The sequence below is a fragment of the Astatotilapia calliptera genome, chromosome 19 (assembly GCF_964374335.1).
Source record: "Astatotilapia calliptera chromosome 19, fAstCal68.1, whole genome shotgun sequence".
Classification (NCBI taxonomy): Eukaryota; Metazoa; Chordata; class Actinopteri; order Cichliformes; family Cichlidae; genus Astatotilapia; species Astatotilapia calliptera.
This window is the reverse complement of record NC_137440.1, coordinates 12,230,244-12,251,406: the sequence shown is the minus strand read 5'-3', so window position 1 is coordinate 12,251,406 and position 21,163 is coordinate 12,230,244. Positions and strand designations below refer to the sequence as shown.

General features: G+C 44.1%; 1 protein-coding gene across 1 annotated transcript in view; it reads left to right on the top strand.

The window, feature by feature from the left end:
• The first annotated feature begins 877 nt into the window (after window positions 1-877).
• Window positions 878-21,163, top strand: part of LOC113011846 (connector enhancer of kinase suppressor of ras 3) — a 42,982-nt gene continuing 22,696 nt past the window's right edge. Inside the window, exons 1-4 of the mRNA XM_080293885.1 lie at window positions 878-1,101; window positions 15,162-15,325; window positions 18,708-18,910; window positions 19,798-19,885. Coding sequence (XP_080150011.1) covers window positions 1,050-1,101; window positions 15,162-15,325; window positions 18,708-18,910; window positions 19,798-19,885 — 507 coding nt within the window. The 5' untranslated portion in view covers window positions 878-1,049. The remainder of the gene's footprint in view (window positions 1,102-15,161; window positions 15,326-18,707; window positions 18,911-19,797; window positions 19,886-21,163) is intronic.

Sequence of the window (21,163 nt, the reverse complement as noted above, 5' to 3'; positions counted from 1 at the left end):
CCTGCACTTCATTTTCTCTGCACTGCACAAGTGTGTCCATTCTAAATGAGCTAATGGGGAATATTAATTTATATTATTGCGTGTGCATAAAGAGATGCGTGCAGAGTGTACGCTGCAAAGAAGCAAGACACCAGCAGAGAGCAGTGCCGAGTCATGTTCAGGTTCCAGGAAAGCACAAGCAAAGCTCTGCTGCTCCTGTTTGTCTCACGATGTTGTATTTTGACGACTGCTCATTCAAATATAAGAGAACAAATTCAGCTAGTGTCACATTAGGTCAATAGCTTAATCATATCTATGAGGCCTTTCAAGTGCTCAACACAAACGGAGGAAAATGTTCTATTTTAATTATGATTGTTCACATTGTTCTGTATTTTCCTTTTTCTCCTGAAGCAACACAACACAAACCGGTCAGCACTGTTTCACGCCTCCACTTTCAAATGAGGGCGGCGAACACACGGAAACTACCTACATCATACGGTGCGTTCAGGTACTCTCCGTAAATTCATATCACCACTCGGGCGTTCTGGTGGTTTTTGGTTAGAAAATTGTAAAATTGGTTTATTACAAGAAAGAAAGAAAGAAAGAAAGAAAGAAAGAAAGAAAGAAAGAAAGAAAGAAAGAAAGAAAGAAAAACATGATGCAATGGTAACGAAATTCATATCTCGGTATTAGTTTTTGATACGTAAGCACTATTATGAAGGCATCTGCACTATGTGAAAATATAAACTGTGATATTTGTTAAGTGTATCAGTGTTTTATTAATCACCGGGGCTCACTGGGCATTTAAGGAATAATTGTGATTTTTCCGAGTATTCCCGGCAGTACGTGAATGCAGCATCAATCCCAACCCGAGCGGTGAGGACCTGAGGGGGATTTCAGTCCAGCCTCCCGGTCGAGTGTGCGCACAGTTGTTCATTTGGTGAACACAAACAGACGCTGAGAGCGAAGCTGGAGCGAAGAATGTGACAGAAAACAGTTCTCCGAGTTCTTCATCAGCGCCGCCACATTTCGGCTCATTTCTCTTTCTCTGATTTTATTCTGAGCACACCATGGAGCCGATAACCAAGTGGACGCCAAAGCAAGTTGTCGACTGGATGAGAGGTAAGTGAGGCACTTTGAAAAGATTAGATTTTAGTCTGGAAAAAAAAAATCTCATTGACTTCATTAAAAGAGAAGCTGTTCAAAGGCTTCTGTGCCCCAGCGCAGAGTCGCTCCTCGGTTATCTGCTCTTAGTTTCGTAGAAACTGCGTGACAGCATACCTTCACTGAGGCGCATAACAATGGGACTACATTTCTTTGACTCTCACTTACACAAGAAGGACAAAGAAATGACACTTGGCTGTGTAAGCAGTCCCCTGACATGCCAGTCGTACTACTGATAACACTTGATAATGAGATTTATTTTGTCACTGTGCTAACAAAGGAAATGTATTTGATTGGCTCTTAAATACACTGACTGTCCTAAGTTTGGTGTCACAAATCCCGAAGTCAGAAACAAACAGTATCCAAGTGTCTCTCATTATATTTGCTGCTGCTTTTTTATTTGTTTAAAGAAAGTGATATTGATGTGTAACAGTCACTGTACTCTGGACTTTTGGAGCTTTAAAATCTCTAAAGAAAGTCCGAATAATTTGTCTGTAAGTTTGCACTGATCTTTTTTTCTCCATTAAAAAATAAATTCTATTTCTAATTTTCTGAGAGGAATGAGAGGTATGCTAGTGGCATAAATATTCTCTGAACCAGACTTTAGTCACAGCATAGGTATGCATGGCGTGCGGCGCAAGAAGCTACGTAGTGGATGGAGTAGTTGCAGAGATGCCAAACTCAGAAACTGAAGTTTGTGGTCATCAGTCAGGAAAAAGAAGCGCAGGCTCTTCGTGATGGGATCAAAGCGTCTGTCTTTGTTCTGAAGGACATTTGGAAACTTTTTTCATATACTGATTTGTAAGTTTAAGCTAACTTCTGTATTTTTATGGAAGTGTAACAGTTAGTAGGCGGTGGTGTATTAACTGCTGAATGAGGCGTGCCTGCTAGTGCGCATCGATAGTTGGGGGTTAAAGGGGATTGTCAGGGGTTAGTTTCCATGTGTGCTGTGAAAAGAGCCTGACCGGGCATTTGTGGATGGAGGATTAGTTGTGTATATGGGCCCCACTACTGTCAGTGACCTGAAAATCTGACTCAGCAGTTGTCTCTGTAGGTCCCAGCTACTGGATTTGCAGACTCCTGCAAACACATCAGAAGGGAAGAACTGAGTGAAATGCACTGACGCGCTCAGGGAAGTGCTCCCTGCTGAAGCTGGTGCATGAAAAACGGTTGATGAAGTTTTGTTTTTATACTTGAGAGGCTTCCAGGGTCACTGCTCTGGCTTTGCTGAATCACATTTGCACAGAGGTGCTGTCGTCGGTGTAGACAACAATAACTTTGCAAGCAGGTGGATCTGCATTTAAGCAGTCAGAGCTGCAAAAAAATGAAGCGTTGTGATATTGCACTTCTTCCTTTGGTCATTTAAACCTCTCCCTGGGTTGGCTGTGCTCATGCGCCAACATTTTCTTTGTTAAAGAAAAGCAAAGAGCCTTTTTAAAGGAGGGCCAAAAGCCACCACCAGTTTTCACAGAGAAGAAAAGGCCTCTTTCGGTCCTCAGTGACCGCTGCACCGTCCACAGCCATAACACAGCACGTAACCACTCGTGTTGTTTGACTGAAGGAAACCTTGTGTAATCTTTTCATACCAAAGCCAAACGGCGTCAAACTGAAGGAAAGCGCACACCCGGAGCGGGGTCACGGCCGCTTGTTGACCATTCGCACCAACACCGAACACGGCTGTTTGCAGAGTTGCTGTGCGTGTGACAGAAGCCAAATGAAAGTCTCAGGAAGCACTCTGTGCAGACCTTTACTCCCGTTTGCCTCGGGCTGTTTCCCCGAGCTGGACAGGGGCTGCTCTTGTGTATTGAAGCTGTTGTTAAACACCTCCATTGTTGCAGCGGATCAAGTGGTCGCTGGTGGATGTTTATTGTCACTCTTGATCCCTTTCAATTCAAACATTGTTGTTGTTGTTTTCTATGTGTGGGGACTGGAAATGTCCTGAAGCACATTTGCTTCACCACAAGATCTCCCAGCTGGACCTGCAGTGCTCTGTGACTGGTATGCCATATGTCATGTGTGGGATTACGTCCTCCGGGGAACTGACCGCACTTTCCTGAGAACACACCATGTTTTCAGTAAATGCATTTTTAGCTCATTGTGATGATTTTGAAATTAAGGCTTAGACATGCTGCTAGTCATTTTCCAAATATAGTCTTGAATACACAACAGCAGTGTTTTAATGGTGAGGGTGGCATTCAATATATACAAACACCTGAATAGGATGTAATTCAGATTTTTCTTTTCCACCTTGCAGCTGCTGGGAGGAATCAGTGTATCTGTAAATACAGTCTTACTGTGTGGCTTTTTGCTTTTTTGCTTTTGCAATACAGCCGAAATGTCCTGCAGTGTTTTCCATAGATGTATCCTGGCTTATCAAATTTCAAAGCTCTGTGTCTGTAAAGCAGGTTGGACATGTAAACTTCAGTGATGGACTTATTTTACCAAGCTTTGCTCATCTACTCAATAGTAGGTAGAAGAGTAGCAGCAAGTGTGTGTTGATCCAATTTTTTTCCACTTCCAATCCGATCCAGAACCCAAAAATCTGATAACCAGGTTACATTAGTAAGATGTAAATCCTCACTGTGTGGAACAGACCGAGACCAATTCTTTTATGCCTCAGCTCAGCTTCCTTAGCTTCATTCACCTAAATTTCATTACCGGTAGTCTCATTTCAGCTCAGCGTGAGCGTCATTAGGTTGCTGTTAATTGCGTTCACGCTGGTTTGTCTTTTACATCCTCTCAGTCTGAGTGCGCATCCTTTACCTGCTCCTCACACACACTTATCGAGTGTGGATTGGAGCAGACAGGAGACCGCTGAAGTGAAATCAAGTCCAGCAAGAGCTTCCAAAGAAGTGGCGAAGCGAACACAAACCAAGCGAGACCAAGACAGTGAAAGCATCGTCGCTGTGGGAGCTTTTCAGGTGCGTCCGTTCACTTCGACCACAGTGGGTGTAGCTGCAGTGAAACACCACCAACTTAATACTTGGATATCTTATCCAAATATCAGATCAACACGTCCTTAATGACAAGCATGTGCAAGCACTGTTCTGTCTCCCACCAAAGGGCTGAGATGTCGGTTATCTTGTCAGAAAGGTGACAAACGTGCTCAATGTGCTTTTGTCTTTCACCAAATTCGAACCTGGGAAAAATAAAAGGATTGTTGAGTAGCTTCACTGACGGGTGCCTTCAGCAACCTTATCTCTGGAGAGGATAGGAAGGTGAGGGCAATGATGGCTCATGATCCTTATCTGACTGAAACAGAGTTCCTATATGGGAGCAAGAACAGACATTGTCCAGACACCTCACCCTTATTAAGGCATCCTTTACCCCTGTTTTAGTGCCGGCTCTATCAGGAAAGTAGAGTCTATGTTTGGATAGCCACCACAAGCATCATTAATCCATTTTTAGCAAGCCTTACGCTGGAGCAACTGTGTGTATATGCATCAGGAGAACAAGTGTCAGATTAATCCAAACATATTCTGTAAGCTGCAGAAATCTGTCTGCTCCGTCTAACGACCTCACTCAGAAAAGGAAGTAACAGGATGGGATGATGTATTCAAGTGAAACTGTTTAATTCCCGTAAAGTCCAGCCTTTGTTTTTTAACACTTTCTGCATCTTTAAGTTTAACCTGTTGAGTTCTAGTGATGCGCGCATAACAATGTTTCTTTAGAAAAGAGTTTAGGGGAAGTGCTGTAAGAGGATTCCCCCTGGGGAGAGGTTACTCAAAGGCACTGCTGTGGTTTTGTTGCTGTCATGGCCTCTGTGGCCTTTTTGTCACATGAATCCCAGCCTGACAGCATCAGGAGCTCCAACATGGGGGGACACAGTCAGCGTCGGGGTTTTTCACACTCTGATTTGGTCTGAATAAAAGGCAGCTGCATAAATAAAACCTTAAAAATGACTTTCCTCCGCAGCTTCACCAGCAGCCGGCACATTGTGTTTACACGGTATACTTTCTTGCGTATGGCGCTTTATAGGTCAAATGATTGTTATCAGCACACTGATATCAGTTTGCATTTGCATGTAGAGCACATTATAACTAATTCTCACAATGTCAGCAGAGAGGAGCCCGAGTTTGATCCCACGTCCAAGCTAACCCGAAGCTACACCAGTTTGCTTTTCATTCAAATCTAAAATGTGCATTGCAAATCTCCCTGATGAGCTCAGCTTAGTCGGACCTGCAAGCCGTTTGGCCTCAGTCTGCCCTAAGAGCATTGGCCTGTGAAGTGCCATGCTTAAGTCACGGGACTGAAAGCAACAACCTGAGGTGACGCAGCAGGCCAGTGTGTATTTAGGCGTCACATGTTGACCGACCTCTCGTGCAGGGATGTGAAATGCTCCCGTGCACTCGCTGGTATGTGTCACGATTGTTCCCGGTGATGTCTGTAAATGCTACCGGACCTGTGTGCGCTGGTGCAGGAGGGAAAAGGAAGTGTGTGCCTGGGTTGATATTGTTATCAAAGCACCGCTAATGCATTTATGCTCAAATAAACTCCGAACATGAGAGGAATGTAAGTGCTGTGATTTTTTTTTTTTTTTTTTTTTTTTTTTTTTTTCTCCTTTCCTCTCCCTCCTGCTAAACCAAACCAGCGGCTCTGTGAATGAGCAGTCCAAACAGGTCACACATGTCCTTTGTTGCATTTGGGGCCACCAGTTGCTTTTAACGGATTTAAAAATGCCACAGCCTGTCAGGTCGGTCCCCCTCGCTGACCAAATACACACAAAGCTCTTTCATCCTGCCACCTGCTTACACTCTAATGGAGTGTAATGTCATTATGATTATAAAGTGATCTGTAGTTTTATGAACTGTCGCCTACTTTGGGGTTTAGCCGGGCACTTGGGCGAGCGCCAGATCTGTGCATGTTCAGACTAGTCCTCCGTGGAGGCTGAATTCCTGTCTAGCTGTTCCCACAGGATAAAATTGTCATTCCTGTGGGAAATACATTCTTGTGACTAAGCTTTAATTTGCTTACTATCTTTTTTCTGATCCACTGTTGTTTATATATGCACAACAGAGGTGCTAGTATCACCACGCACATTTTTTTAGGTCTCCGTGCTCGTGTTTGTGTTTTCACTCGCCTGTGATGGTTTTTTTTTAATTTGTCAGCTCTCATTCACTGGTTACGCAAGAGAGCGGCGATAGATGAGGCAGCATTAATGGGCCAGTCTGTGTTTTTAAAGCATTAATGAGCCCCACTATCTGCGTGGCTTCATGGGCTCTGAATGGGTTGATGAACAAAAGGTTCCTCGAAAAACACAAAGTCTTTGTGTTTGTTTATTCGTAATTTTCAGGTCAGATTTCTATTGTTCTATTAAGAAAAGCTCATAATCAGGTGACAAACCTCTGTTTTTGTTTTATTGTGGCTGAAAGTCTCCTCAGGAGTCTTCAAAACATTCCACAAACACATGCTAGTGAAGTCACTTGACGCTGCACATTTTCCCCAGGCTTCCCTATCCCAGAATGGGGGGAAAAACAACTATTTTTGTCACCCAACAGTCATCATACTTCTAACTCATCCTCTTGTGTCCAGTCCACATACTGAACTAACCATTGTTTTTTGTCTGAGACACAAACTCGGAGCGTTGTACAAAAGATTTTAGAGCAAATGTTGGTTCGACTGTTTGGACAGGGAGTGGCGGCTCCTCTTTGAGAGATTTGTGGACCCGAAGAAACAATCAGGGGAGATTCTGTTGATCCTCCCTTTTGTTTCCAGTGGTGCAGCCTACCTGGGAAAACTCTGTCACGTGACCTTCCTCTCTGTTTGTATATGACAACCTATTCCAGCTGTTTCCAGTCAACAGCACATTTATTATTTGTAGGAACAACTCTTTCTGTGAGGAAGATGCACGGCAGGTGCTGGCAAGACTCGAAACAAAGCTCACCGGTTAAGTAGCGTGTGAGTGTGTGTGTGAGTGTGTGTAAGCTATCATTTATTTCATACAGCAAGAAAACAGAATGTAGGGACAGCAAAGCCAGGACAGCACAGATCACATGCTGTGTGTTCGTGCGTCACGGGTGCCCTGTCCTGGCCTGTGGGTGACACACTGTCATTCAGTGCTATCTTTTCATTGAAGATGACTCACCCTCCCTCTCCCTCACCCCTTGCAGCAGGAAGAACAGGATCAGCTGCCCACTGCCTGTAGGCTGCCTAGTGATGTCTTGCGTTGCATAATTTGTTGAAGTTCTCCTTTCTGTCATAAAGAGAATATTAGTCACGATTAATCCTTTATTCTTAATTGATTTATGGGAAAGCCGATCGCTTCTAGTCATGCTTATGTTTCTGTTTCTATTTAAAACGTGTGCCTGCCTGTAACGTCAGACAGACAAATGATGCTCTCGGTCTTTTCGTGTCCTCTTCCACTGACCTGGCCATGAGCCAGGTTTCTCCCTCCCTCAAAACCCTCCCAAATCTCCCACCCTCCACTGTCGCCGACCTCTTCCCACTTCCCCTGTCACTATAGTAACCTTAACTTTATTTACAGCCTCGGCCAGTCTGGTTGTGGCTGAGGGGGCTGACCACCAGCAGCACTTTGCACTGCCGCAGTAAAACGCTGTGCTGTGGAGGGTTGTGGACCTCCAGCTTGTCGGGGCCAGAGATGAACCTCCTGTCGGCTTAGATCGAGTAAACGCTCAGCTTGGCTTTGCAGCAAAGTCGATCTTTTTACTGCTTTGCCCTGTGATAGAGTTATGTCAATTAGCAGGTTCTTATCCAAAGATGCTTTCGTCGATCCAAAATTAGGATTGGACTCCATTCAACCACATGAGCCACTGGAGCAATATGAAGATATCTTTAGTTTAATTAAAGGCCTCTTTCTGTCTGTCTGTCTGTTTCAGAAAGCATTGTCATGCAACAGAACAGCACAATGGATGCAAAGTTAAATTTGTCTCTGCTAGAAAATATGCCCACATGCAGCGTCAGGAGGACGTCTAGCACAGTATTCCCATGGCAAACTAAATCAGTGGGACTCATTTCCTCCCCCAAACATGGCTCATCTTTATTGTGGTTTCCATAGGCAGCTATTATGGCGCTGGTAAATTGGTCTGTAATCAGCATGGAGGGCCACCCTGGTCATACACCGTACATGTAATGGGAAAACACTAAACCGAGTTCCCTGTTTTTTGCCTGTGTCTTAGTGCATTTGGCTTTGAAGCCGTGTTTCAGGCCTGCTCTGGATGCAGTGTTTTAAAAGTGTTCATTTACAGCTTCTGTCTCTGACATTTGTTCCCTCACGTTTGCCTCTTTCTCTCCATCACTGTCTCTTTGCAGAACACAACAGTCTTTAATTATAGATTTTTTCTTGGGACAGTGATGCTTAGGTTGTAACAAAGTGAGTGTTTTTGAAGTCGCGTTGACACGAAAACAGCGCTTCACGGAGTGAGCGTCCTCGTTTCTGTCTGATTGATCACCTGCTGCGATCAAAACTACAACACTCCGCTCTTAAATGATAAAATCGGCAATTGTGTTGTGACTTTAAAGCTTTGTGACTATGTTTTGATGTTTGTCAACAGGTTAAGCACAACAATATGAGCCTTGGTGGGGCCAGGAAGACGAAATATTGTGGTGGGCGGAGAGGCAGGAACAGGAGAGAGGTGGGGGCGGCTTGAGATATTTCTGAGGTCTTTGTTGCTTTCTTTAGAACGTGTTTATCCTGCGGTAACGAGCTGCAGCGTGGCCAGGCGGCCGACTGGAGAGCGATGGGTATTTATGTTGGCCTGAGAGGTTATTGCTCCAACTCCTTCGCTTACCTGCGTAAACTATTACCTCGTATCTTTTTCTCAAGAGACAAGCAGTTTATCTGCTTTTATAAGCCTGATGAACCTTCTGCCATGCACCCATATTTATTTATTGATTGATTTTGCACCCTTGTTCATTAGCATAGCTCCAAAAGAAATCACCCAGGACAGAAACGCATGTAGCTGATTACTCACAGGAACAAGACGCAGATTTTGTTGCTCCAAATGGTTTTTGTTGCAAACCCAGCAAACAAACAGCAGACTGGGCCAAAACGGATCCCAGCATGAGGACAGGCAGACGGATATGAACACGTTTTCCATGTACGGTGGAGTTACAGTCAGATCGTTTCTTACAAAGCAAGAAAATATTTATGAGATTATTGCAACGACAAAAAAATGAAACGCATGAGTCTGTGGCACAGCCACACGACGTCTTTTCCACGCACACAGACCTGAGCCTTATTAGAATGATAGAAAACTCTTTCCTGATTTATCATCTACTACATTCTGTCTCATGTGTTGCATGATGAATTTAAGGTATCTGGGCTGACGCAGTCCGGTGTCCTCATTCTAAACCTGTGACGTGAGCAGTTTGGTGTGCAGCCCGTTACTTCTGCAGGATAAGAAATGAGCTCTAGAACCAGCGTTTTGTTCATTAATCAATAAAAAGGTCACATAAAATGATTCCTGAACACAAATTTGATCTTCCTAGAAAGTCTCGTGACTTACAAACAACTGCAAAAGTGCATCTAGCAAACATTTGATTAGCTAACTTTTCTGACACGAGCACGATTAAAGATGTCTTGCATGCACTGAAAATTAAAACAGTGTAATACAGCTGAAACACACTGCAATAATACAGGATAGCTTATTGACTCAGAAAGTTGTTGAACACAAGAATGGAGACTTCCATGTTGCTGCCTGTCCTACATGTTCATAATAATGACTGATGGGAAAAATCCAACAATCAGTGACTGCTTACTGTCCTTTCTTAATCACTTAAATATTGCAGAGTAAATCACCAACAGATAATGAACCTGGCCATTCACAGATAGCCAGTCTATTCATCCAATTGCCTGAGCTTAATCGGAATAATCAGGATTAACTGGATAGTCCCCGTCACTTCTCAAAGCTTCAGATCTAAGATGTCTAATCTAATCTAAACCCAAAAATGATGTTCAGCGCAGGTGCAGGTGTAGCTCACTCAAACTGCCCAAGAATCCCTAATATTACCTGCATATAGGCCTACTGTATGCAGCTGTTAGAGGTTCCACGTGTGGCGTTGAGTAACCGTATACAAGGAAGGAATTTTTAGGTTTAAACTCGGTGACCCAGTCAGTTTCAGAGTCTTATCCCACGCCTCTAAATTGGGCAACAAGTGTTTTTGTTGCTGCAGGTTTACAAAGACTCTCGTACTCATGCGCCCGCAGCAGTGTGCTTATCTCTTTGCCCTGTTTCTTGTTCTCTTCTGTCTTCTGATGTCATTGTGACCAGAAGTCATCACATAACAGCCCGACCAAAAATACCTCTCCAAACCTCCTCTTCTCCTCCGCCCAGACCTCCATCACCTCCAGACCTTAGTCGATATTAACTGAGCTGTCCAACATCCTCCTTCCCTTCCAGCTCATTCAACCTTAGAAATCTAAAAAGGTAGCAGTCACGTGACTCGGTCTGCTGTGCTAGAGGTGAGGATTAACTGAACCTAAGGGGGCTGGCACTCGTGCTCGCTGAATGCGCTTCAGCCACGACAGCCCCCTGAACTCTGACCCTTCAGCTCTCATCAGTCATCGTCCATCACCCGGTAAGAGACAGGGCTGCTTTTGTCTTCTGTGGAGGGGCCAGCCTCAGCTGCTTTTCTCCCTTACGAAGCACACTTGGGACATGTAGCTGCCAGTTTGTAGTTGTCTGTCTTTAAGATTAGGGTACATAAAGTGAAACACTCTGTTAGCTGGAGGAAGTGATGATAAGATTAAAGCATGGATTATACCGGCTTGTATAATCGATGCTATCAGAAGATAGGAAATCCCAGGAATGAATTAGCCTGTGAGGTTGTAGCACTGAAGGAAAACGTGCATCTAATATATATTCAGATTAATATTATTATTTATATTAATATTAACATTTTGTACTGTCTGCAGAAGAAGAGACAACAGGCGCAATAGAGACGGAGATCATTGTGTAACTTCTATCCCCAGCTCCCAGTGTGTGTACAGGCTTTGTTGTTGTCCTGTGAAGTCATGCATTACAGGATAGCTTAGCTGTGTAGTCGAGAGGAGCTTTTTCTTTCTTTTTAATTACTGCACGGCCTGGTCCTGCCAGAGACCATTGTGCCAAAGCGCTGCAAGTTCCCACAATGGAGCTGCTCTGCAGAGAACAATGAATCAAATTCCTGACCGTTCCCCACAGGTTCAGAGGCCCGGCTGACAAATAAAGACAGCGGAGTTACAGTGGCTTAGCTATTCTACACCCAGTAGCTTTCCCAGTGGCCACCCCTGTGGGGATACTGGTTTATGTGTGTGTGTGTGTGTGTGTGTGTGTGTGTGTGTGTGTGTGTGTGTGTCTGTTACATGGTGGCAAGTGCTCCCACTGGGAGCACAGGGAGGGGTTGAAAGATGGGGGAGGGAGATTGTTTGTTTCTTTCTGTTGGGGGAGAAAGACTGCGTGCTCTTTTACTAATGTAATCAAACCCCTGAGAACGAAAAGTTGGCAACCAAAAGCTGCACTGAAGAGCATTATGGATCTGAACGGATCTGTTTTGTTTTTTTTCCTTGGGACAAAGATGTGAACTTGTTTCAGAAATCCTGTTCAATCCTGTTTGCTGTTGTTTAATGTTGTTCATCACAAATACAGAGTCCTGGGCTCTTTTGTGCTTTAGACAAAAAAACAGCCAATTGTTGAGATTAGGATAAGAATAAACTAACCTTTTGCAAAAGGATGTGCTCTGTTTATATTGCCAGAACTGTGTGCTTACACAGGCTTTAAGTAGGCTGCAGAGCTTAAAGGCCACTAGGCGGGTCTAGTTCCATTTATGTTGTCCAGATTGTCCAGCTCTTGTCCTGCTGTCCTGAAGGTTTATCCATTGTACTGCTAAACCTTTGCTGCTAACCTGTTTGGCACATAATCACTGTTTACCGAAACAGTGTGTGGTGGTGAGACCCCACATTGAACAGCAGGTGCCACATTAGGCACAGCCAGATCCCCTAACCTCTAACCTCTAACCCTGGCATTTGTCAGTCATCTTCTGCACTGTCAGTGATTACAGTCTGTCTTCTCCATTCTTCCTTTTTAAACTCTTTGTGACACTGGTACTCTCACACCTTCTCTCTGATTGTTCCCGGATGAACAGAATCAACTTTTTGGGATTTCCTTACCTGGATGATCGAGCCTCTGTGGGCTGGGAATGAAGCACTTATTTGCAGACTCAGGATGAAGGAGTTCTTAGTGCTGCGAGATTTTGGTTCAGATTTTGAAATGTGAGAACTTTGACAAGCAAACTCAGTTTACTTTTAGAAAAGTGAGATTTATTATTTCACAGCTTAAGCTAAAGTATTCAGAATGCTAAGTTAGCCTGCAAAATGCATTTACACTGATATGAAGTAGAAAACAGCAGATTGTCACATCTCACACTGGACAACTTTGAGCTAAAGAATGATGAAGCACGAACCAGCTGTCAAAATGCACACAGTAATTTAGACTTTTTGATGATGTAAATAGAAGGAGGTAAGTGATTGTCTGGTGTTTTGGTGCTTTGCTTCCCGGTTTACATGCACTCGCTCTGGTTTGAGGACATTTGCCAAGCGGTTCTCAGTGTCCATAAACCTCCACAGCATTTCATCCTGTGCAGGCTTTTCAAAAGCATTCACACACTCCTCCCCTCTGCTTCCCCCTTTACTCAATTCACAATAACGTGACACTCTAGCTCTTTTACTGGTTTCTCTGCCCTTTAATGAAAATTGATAGTCTCGCACACACATACACACGCCCTAACAGCCATTGATTGAGGCACAATAAATGTTTTATAAGCCTCACTGTTTTTATTTTTTAAGTGTCAGAGGGGGGAAATGTCCCCTTTCTGTATTTAGCACAAATAAAAACATTTTAAACCTAAGCCAGAACATCACGGAGTGATTTTCCTGATGCCTACAGCTCTAACTTCTAGGAAAATTCTTGCCAAAGAATGAAAGTGAAAACAAGCTAAAGGAGAGGATAGCCCCTCATCAGTTAGTCAATCAATTAATTCCAGAGTGTTTTCTGATATCTACTCTGTGTTTTTCAAACAGTTAAGATCCTGCAATTGGAGCCCCTTCAACTCTTTTTGTAGCCTAAACCACAACTTTCCCTTGTTGGTGGAAGGACGGTGGCACCATTCCACAGGAAATGCCTTTTTAACACAGCAGGAAAGGGAGACTTTGCCCCGTCCAGACCCACGACTTTGTTTTCATCTAATCGCATTAAGTGACTGGCCCTGTGTTTGTGCTTGGCTTGTGTTCATGTCAGTGTGGGCTCAGGCCAGTGCTCAGCCCCTTTCCTACAATGCGAAGTGGATTCCCTCGCAGAACACCGGCCAGTCGAGGGTTAAGCCTAAAAATTCTCTGAAAGTCTTGCCTAAGATTAGCATGCCGAGGAATGAGAAAAATGTAATGAGCCTAACTGGACCTGACTTGTATGGAGGCTAATGGTTAACGAGTCGTGATGGATTTTCTCTGTGATTCAGTGGAGACGACTTGAGCTCTCACACATGGATTATATTTTCTGAAGGATTAAAATTGCTGTCAGAGGGAACTTTGATACCATAATGAGATTTTAATGTGTCTGAAAGGTGCTCTTTTATAGGCATGTGAACAGAAAGATTCGCTCTAAAGTCGAATGCTACCATGAAACATGCAACAGGTGTTAAAGAGTTTGACATAACTTTAAAAAAAACATCATGAGAAGTGATTATAAAAATGTCCTGAGGTCTCCTGACAGTATTTACCTCATGGGAACTCTGTGGCTGCAGAGCTCGCTGAGTCACCTGACGACAGTCGTCTGATTGGTGGCTGGAACTTTTTAAACTGAGCCCTGCCCACAACACCAAAATGGTTTAATTTCAGTCTGAGTCCATAACTCTGAAAATATGTTTTATGGCTTTTTTAAACTGTTGTGCTTGTATTCATGCTTTAATGCGTTTTAATGCAGAATGCATGCTACAAGTATTTGCATGCAATTCAGTATTGTTTGGTCAGGAGTGACTGTCACATGCACACCTTTGTCTTTGCTTTATGCAAACTCTCGGCAACAGGTGCACGAACTGAGCCCCACAGGGACATAAACATATGAGGTGCCATTTAAAGACAAAAGCAACCACAGAATAAACCCACAGGACTTCACTCATACCTCTACGTTTGATAAGGACCCATCTGCAGATGTCGCACGTGGCCAGGCTAAAATTGTCAAGTCGCTTTTGAACTTGGATGCTCCACTTAAAATATATCACCTAATCATGCACCACGCTAAGTAATGTCAGTTGTGCTTCGTGCATGTGCTGAGGTCTGAAAGAGTGGGAGAGTCTTGCAGCTGACGGGTCTTTCAGAGGGAATCGGGGCGCAGGGCCATGTAGCTGCAGCTGCCGCCTCTGTGTACGCTCTTTGATGGCGAGAGGCGATGGCGTTTACTTCCACACCCACAGCTACACACACTCACAAAATACACAAAGGCTCATTTTCTCCTCTGTTGTTTGAACTTTACTTTCTGGTCCCCTGAGGGGTGCATTGCATGCATAGGGAGGGCATGTTTTGTGCATTTGTTTATTATAATGCACAGCTTTGAAATCATATGCAGTGTGAGAGGAGGCTGTGTGAGCTGCATCCTTGTAAGTTCAGTGACTGTAGCAGTTGGTGTCACAGTCCAAGTCATTTGTTAGTGGAGTTTGGAATAGAAGCAAGGGGACACCCATGATGCGGACGCACTTATTGCAAACACCCACACCCACATAGACCTAACATGCATACACACAAATACAGCCACCCATTGTTTAACCAGTCTAACAGACTGAGCGCTCTCAACCGTTACTCTGTTTATGGTTTGTTTATCTAGCAAAGATAGCCATCCCACCTGCTCCTTATCTGGACAGTGCACACGCACACTTGGAACGTGCTAAAAAAACCTGACATCACCTGATTTTTGTGGTTTTGTTTTGCATGGCGACAAAAAGGTTTGTGAATGACATCAACATACTTTGGTAAGATTATCCTCATTTGCTGTTTTTTTTTTTTTCCCTTTTCCTTCTTGTGTGTGTTGTAGGTTTGGATGACAGCTTGCAGCAGTACGTTAGCAACTTTGAGCGGGAGAAGATCAGTGGCGAGCAGCTGCTGAAGATCACACATCAGGACCTGGAAGAGCTCGGCGTTGCCAGGATTGGCCACCAGGAGCTGGTGCTGGAGGCTGTCGACCTGCTATGCGCTCTGGTCAGTAGATCTGTTTCTGGTTGAATCTATGTGAGGATTTTATAGGCTGTACCTCAGGAAGGCTCTGTTGGACCCTGACCCTCCCCCCTCGCTCTCATTCACTAAAAACTCAACTGGTAGTTTCTGGTCTGGCAGCTAAAGGAACTAGCGATGCAGAAGAGCTCATCGTTTCCCACACATCTCAGCAGGGTGTGGACGCATCGCGACACATGAAGCAGCCTGAGGACACTGGAGAAGAGCAGGTCACAGGTGTCACAGCTGTGTGGCAGTTTGTAGATGTGGGAGATAACAGAAGCTGATCCTAATGGGCAACATGTAGCTAGCAGTGGCAGTTAGATGTGTTTGACAGATAAAATAAGAAGCTCCTCCTCCTTTCTCGCTATATGTGCACCAAATACATATGTACTTAAGCTGTTTGTTCATCAGTCTCAAAGGAAATGAAAAGTTGGTTTCGTGCTTACTCCTGCAATCATCTTCACTCCTAATTCCATGCTGAATCTCTCCCGGTTCAGTATCAAAATCCCATGTTTGGCTCCTCTTGCTCACTTTGAGTCACGCTGATCTGCTGTCCATCACCACAGATCCCAGAACAGCTTCCAGCTAAAATGTGTCTGCCTGAGACCTGCAGGCGAGTAAAGAGTGATGAAACCTTCCGCGCTCCAGCTGAAAGAGAAACAGGTTCTCCAGCAGATGGGATCGATTTGGAGTTTTATCACTTCCTGTGCCATAAAAGTCCAAGCTTGTGGTCCCCGCGTTTTGATCAGTGTCAGCATTTCTGTGCGCTCTTAAAACACTTTACATTAATCATTTGTGGCATGGTTATTTTTGCTCAAAGCTATTTAAATGTTAAATCTTCTACTGCATGAGGCGGAATGGAAAATTGTGGGTAGAATAGATTTGGAGCTACTTTTACTTTTTTTTTTTTTTTTTCTTAGCGCACAAAAGCCACATTTGAGTTCTCGTGCATTCTTAATAAAGCAAGTGTACGTGCGCTTAGCTTGGATCTTATTATCGTTCCTTAGCTTCTTTGCATTGGAATAGAGTCACATGAACTGAGCTATTAATATACACAATCTACAGGAAGGACGCTGAAGTATCTAATCTCATGTCCTACCTGTCTATTTATCAGTTTAATTGTGAGTGATATGCAAAATATGTTAATCTCTTCCCTTTGACACAGTTTTTGACAGTTTTTCCATCAATGCACGATAAGCTCCTGCCTCCTATCAGTGCTCTACCTGTAGTCACCGCACTGAACAGATGGAAGCATTCAGCACGTATTCATTGGGGTTTTTTTTATTGGATTTATTTATCATAAAATTTGCACCATGTGTTGCACTATCCCAGTAACCAGGCCCAGATTTGGATTCATCCCTGGAATCTTTTGCATTGACAAAGTGGAATCTCAAGTGCTTTTGCTCTAAGATTTACGGTAAAACATGCTGCCAGTTTGTGCTTTGGTAGTTGGTGCACTGTCCTTAACCTTTCACCCCTGATTGAAGCCTTGAAGTATAATGTTTTTTGTCCGTTTGGGGTTTCCCTATTAAGAAGCGGGCCTCAACCTTCCACTGGGCTCATGGGAGGAAGTGAGGCCCCCGATTCAATTAGCTTTTACTCAAGGTCACTGCTACTCACAGGAACGCAGCCCAGCAGCACCCGAAACCCCCACACACTCTCACACTTTCACCCACTTTCTCTTTAAATTTACTGGGAGGTCAGACACTTCCTGTTGACGTAGCGGCCCTTTGCTGCAAGGCTTTGCTCTCGCTTTTTAAATGTTTATGCATGTGTGCACATCTTTGTCTCGTTAATAGTTACAAACTTAAATCATGATGAAAGATGAGCTAACATACAGCGCTGCAAACCTTTAGGAAGCATTCGTACTCGTCCTCCATCCGTGCAAAGGAGATCAAGACCAAACTGCTGTCTAGAGACAAAGAAAGAACACATCAATTCATTTTACTGGTCTTCTCACGAGCCTTGATGCTTTCTGCAGAGTCGGTGCTGAAAGTCAACACTTCTATCATCACATAAGCATTAGCTGCAGCCATTGAACACGGCTTCATCATGGGCCTGCTGCAAATGTTTGTACTATTGCTTAAAGATATGTCCTTTATAGTCAAGTCTGAGGGGAGGAAGCACCGTGTTGTGATAACCGTTCTTGATTTCTCCTGAGGAGCCTAAAGTCAGCGAATAACGTCTTCAAAGAGCCCCAGAAAGGCCTTACTTCAAAAATAAAATCTGCCATCTTGGTTTTTGTTTAGCTTGGTGTGGTGAAAAAGGACACTGCAAGAATGTAAATTTGACTTGAAATGTTGTGAGGATGAAAAATGGGTTGAGTGAAAACGCAGATTTTGCTCAGACGTGGTTTTTAGCTCAGCGGACATCTGTGGGCCAGTCAGAGCCGCTGCGACGGTGTGATTAGCCTGCTAATGAAAAAGCCACGCTGCCTTGGTGCTAAAGTTACACCGAATGAGAATAAAACCACCAAGTGACTTTTCTCTCTTTTTTCACATATTCCTTGATCATGTTTGCATTTCCTTAATGGTGTTTCAACAAACCATTTCATGCCAAGTGTGGCGTGAATAATGCTGCCTTCAGCTACTGTTTGACTAGTCTGATTATTCCAGTGTGTCCCCGGAGACTAAAACTGGTCAAATATATGTTTTTGAGCCCATGTTGGCGAGGGGCGGTGGAATAAAAGGAGACGCTAACCACTTGCAGATCTCGTTTGTTGGTTGCCAAACACGTGCCGTGTTACTCCTTGCAAAGCATATTTAGCTCCTGGCATGTCACTCAGAGTGCAGCGTTTGCTGGCAGCGATGCAACATCCTGTAAGCTGATATTTACCAGGACAAGAGCCAGGCTGCCCTTCCACTGCGTACATATGGAAAAAACACATTATTCCAATTTCTCAGCTGCAAGAATGCAAAAGTTTAAACACTGCCGACTCTGATAAAAGGTGAATTCTGTTGCTGCCCAGGTTTCCTGCAGCAGCTCACTTCACAGCTGGTTTATAGTGTACTCCCTGATCTTTGAGACCGGCATACATTCCTCTTCTAAATAAGAGGAATGTATGCAGGAAACAGCTTAGACTTAGGAATGAAAACTTCACACCGCTTGATAAGAATCAGGTGATGGCACAAGTACTCACACCCCAGAACAAATCTAGAGCTGGGTGGGAGTGATGTCTTGTTCACGATGTTCACAGACAAGTGAACTCAAAGCATATCTGTCAAATCAATGATTACAGCCTTTCAGTGGACGGGACACAACTTGTTTTGACAGGGTGGGACCATAAGCCTCGCAGGTAGACTATGTAGAAGGATTGATGATGAGTGTGCTCTTAAACCGTTCTGTTATGTTTAATTTGCTGTTTCAGAACTACGGAGTGGAGTCAGATAACTTGAAGAATCTGGTAGTGAGGATGAGAGCTGCCACCAACAGTCTGCACATGGCCACGGCCGACCGCAGGAAAAGCCCCGCCTACGATGGAAGCGCCTCGCGAAAGCCACCTAACGATTTTCTTACCTCCGTGGTGGAGCTGATCGGTGCTGCAAAGAGCCTCCTGGCGTGGCTCGACAGGTAACACTTTGTCACGGCCTTAATGAGAGGCGGAAGTGTCACGTTCGATCACACTAGTTTGAAATAAAGATGCAATTTGATATTCAAAAAACGAGTCTGTTTATGATCAGACATAAGAGTTCGTTTTCAGCATTATAAAGACCTTTTGCATGTCAGCTTATCGTTATATCCAGCTGGCAGAGTGTCCTGTGCGCTCCTGTTGACCTGCTCCAAAACACATTACGCCATAAAAGCCGAGCATATTAAGCAGGTTGCCAGGATTAAGTGTTAGCTGGCTCAAATTAAGCTTCTCCTTTTTATGACAGGCTTGGCTAAAGTGGTGCATTGATGTCATTGTTTAAATGGTTGTTGTGATGCTGAAGTGCAAGCAGAGCCAAAGAAAATTTATGGTTCAGGTTTGTAGGTCATTAGGCTTCTCTGACTCTAATAATAATGTATTTGTACAGCACATTAGCTCAGCAAACAAGTCTTTGCACATTTGGTATTAGATCTGTTTCTGGTCAGACGGCAGTTTAATGATTTTGCATCAAGTTTCTTGTTTATTAACAATAAAATATATAGAGACGTATTTCTGGCACACAAAGTAATCCTTATTTTTTTGTGCTACTGGCCAGTAAGTGCTATTTGTTTCAAGATTTGTAATATAGTCAGACATATTCCAAGGACTACAAACTGGTTTTTGAAGCACATGTTTCAGATAGAGTGAGGTGAGAAAAAGACAGAAAAGTACAAGCTGGCACCAGAATGGTTGCATACTTGAGAAACGAGTAACAAGCCTGTCGGTGGCCAAACACAGCAATCTGAGCGAGTACAATAAACTTGAGCTCATCTCTGCAGTCCATCGCTTGTTTCCAATGTTCTCTCTTTCCTCCTTTGTCTGCTCGCAGGACGCCTCTTACAGGGATCAGTGACTTCACAGCCACCAAGAACAAGATCATTCAGCTGTGCCTGGAGCTCACCACCACAGTTCAGCAGGTCTGCATGCTAGTTAGTTCAGCAGAAACACACACACACAATAGCTTTTTTCCACTGAGCACATACCAGCTCAGGGGCACAGATGTGTAGGAGAAGAGTGTTATGGGAAATGTGGTCTGGCAGCCATGACATGAGCCTGAAGCCAGCAGTCTGAGCACATTATTGCAAATGCTGCTGTTTTTCTTGGGATCTTTTCCTCCACGTGCTGGCTAATGAGGAGACCCCCTCGGTGTGGGGACGTTTAATGGTAAATGTTGCTTTTGTGCTTCCAGTTTCATAAAACCCACTAGCGCTCTTTTAGAGGTGGCTGCCAACATTCCCCGGGCTGCTGTACTCCTTCGGGCCATGTGGTTCCTGTTTTTGCTTCTCCAAGATGCTCCCAGTGGGAGACCAAACCGTCTGGAAGCATTTCCTGTGTGTAGGTTTAGTGGAAGGATTGAGGAGGTGGTCCTTCAGACTGCTGGAAAGATGGCTAACAGATAGCGCAGAGCACCGGCAACCACCCTTTTATATTTCTGCAGAGGGTTGCTCTTGAATTGCATCAGTATAGTTATTCCTGCTTCTGCCAGTTTCATGAAACCAGTAGTGGTTGCTCATGCATATGGGGAAGACTTTATTTGACTGGGTTTTCTTTCCTATCAATTCATCCGCTTGTCTTTTATCCCTCAAGGGTTATCCCGATAAGAAACTCATTTTACGCTGCCAGCAAAAGTGGCTCCTGAGAGTGCAGGTGTCATTTTTTTCAGAGGGTTATTGCATCAAAATAAATTCCTTTCCCAGAGTGCCTATTTCCTCGCCAGAGTCTGGGATTTCAGCGCCTCTGGTGATTTACTGTGGGTGTATCGGTCATGGTCATCCAGGAGGAGTGGGGGTATCCATTTCTCACACTGCCATGTGAAGTGGAGAGGTTATGGTGGAGAATAAACTTCTGATAGGTGCTGAAAGGTTCTTGCAAGGCTTGAGAGATTAGCTTCCTCTCGCAGCTGGAGAGACATGCCGTTCGACTTGCTAGTTTTAAGCCAGCTCGCAGCAGCTGATGAGGATGGGCGATTTCCAACTAATCCCATGATCGAGTTTATAAAAAAGCACACAGGCTCAGAGAAATCCTCGTTTCATTTCCGATTTGTCTGAATCGTTTGGATTCCTTGTTTCTTTAGAGCAAGTGGGCTAGCATGGAAAGCACTGGTTAATAAAATGAGTTGCACAGGAGTCTGCCACGGTGATTAGTTTTATGATGGGGGAGGACGGCGTGAGGTTTGCCCAGAAATCGGGGCTTTT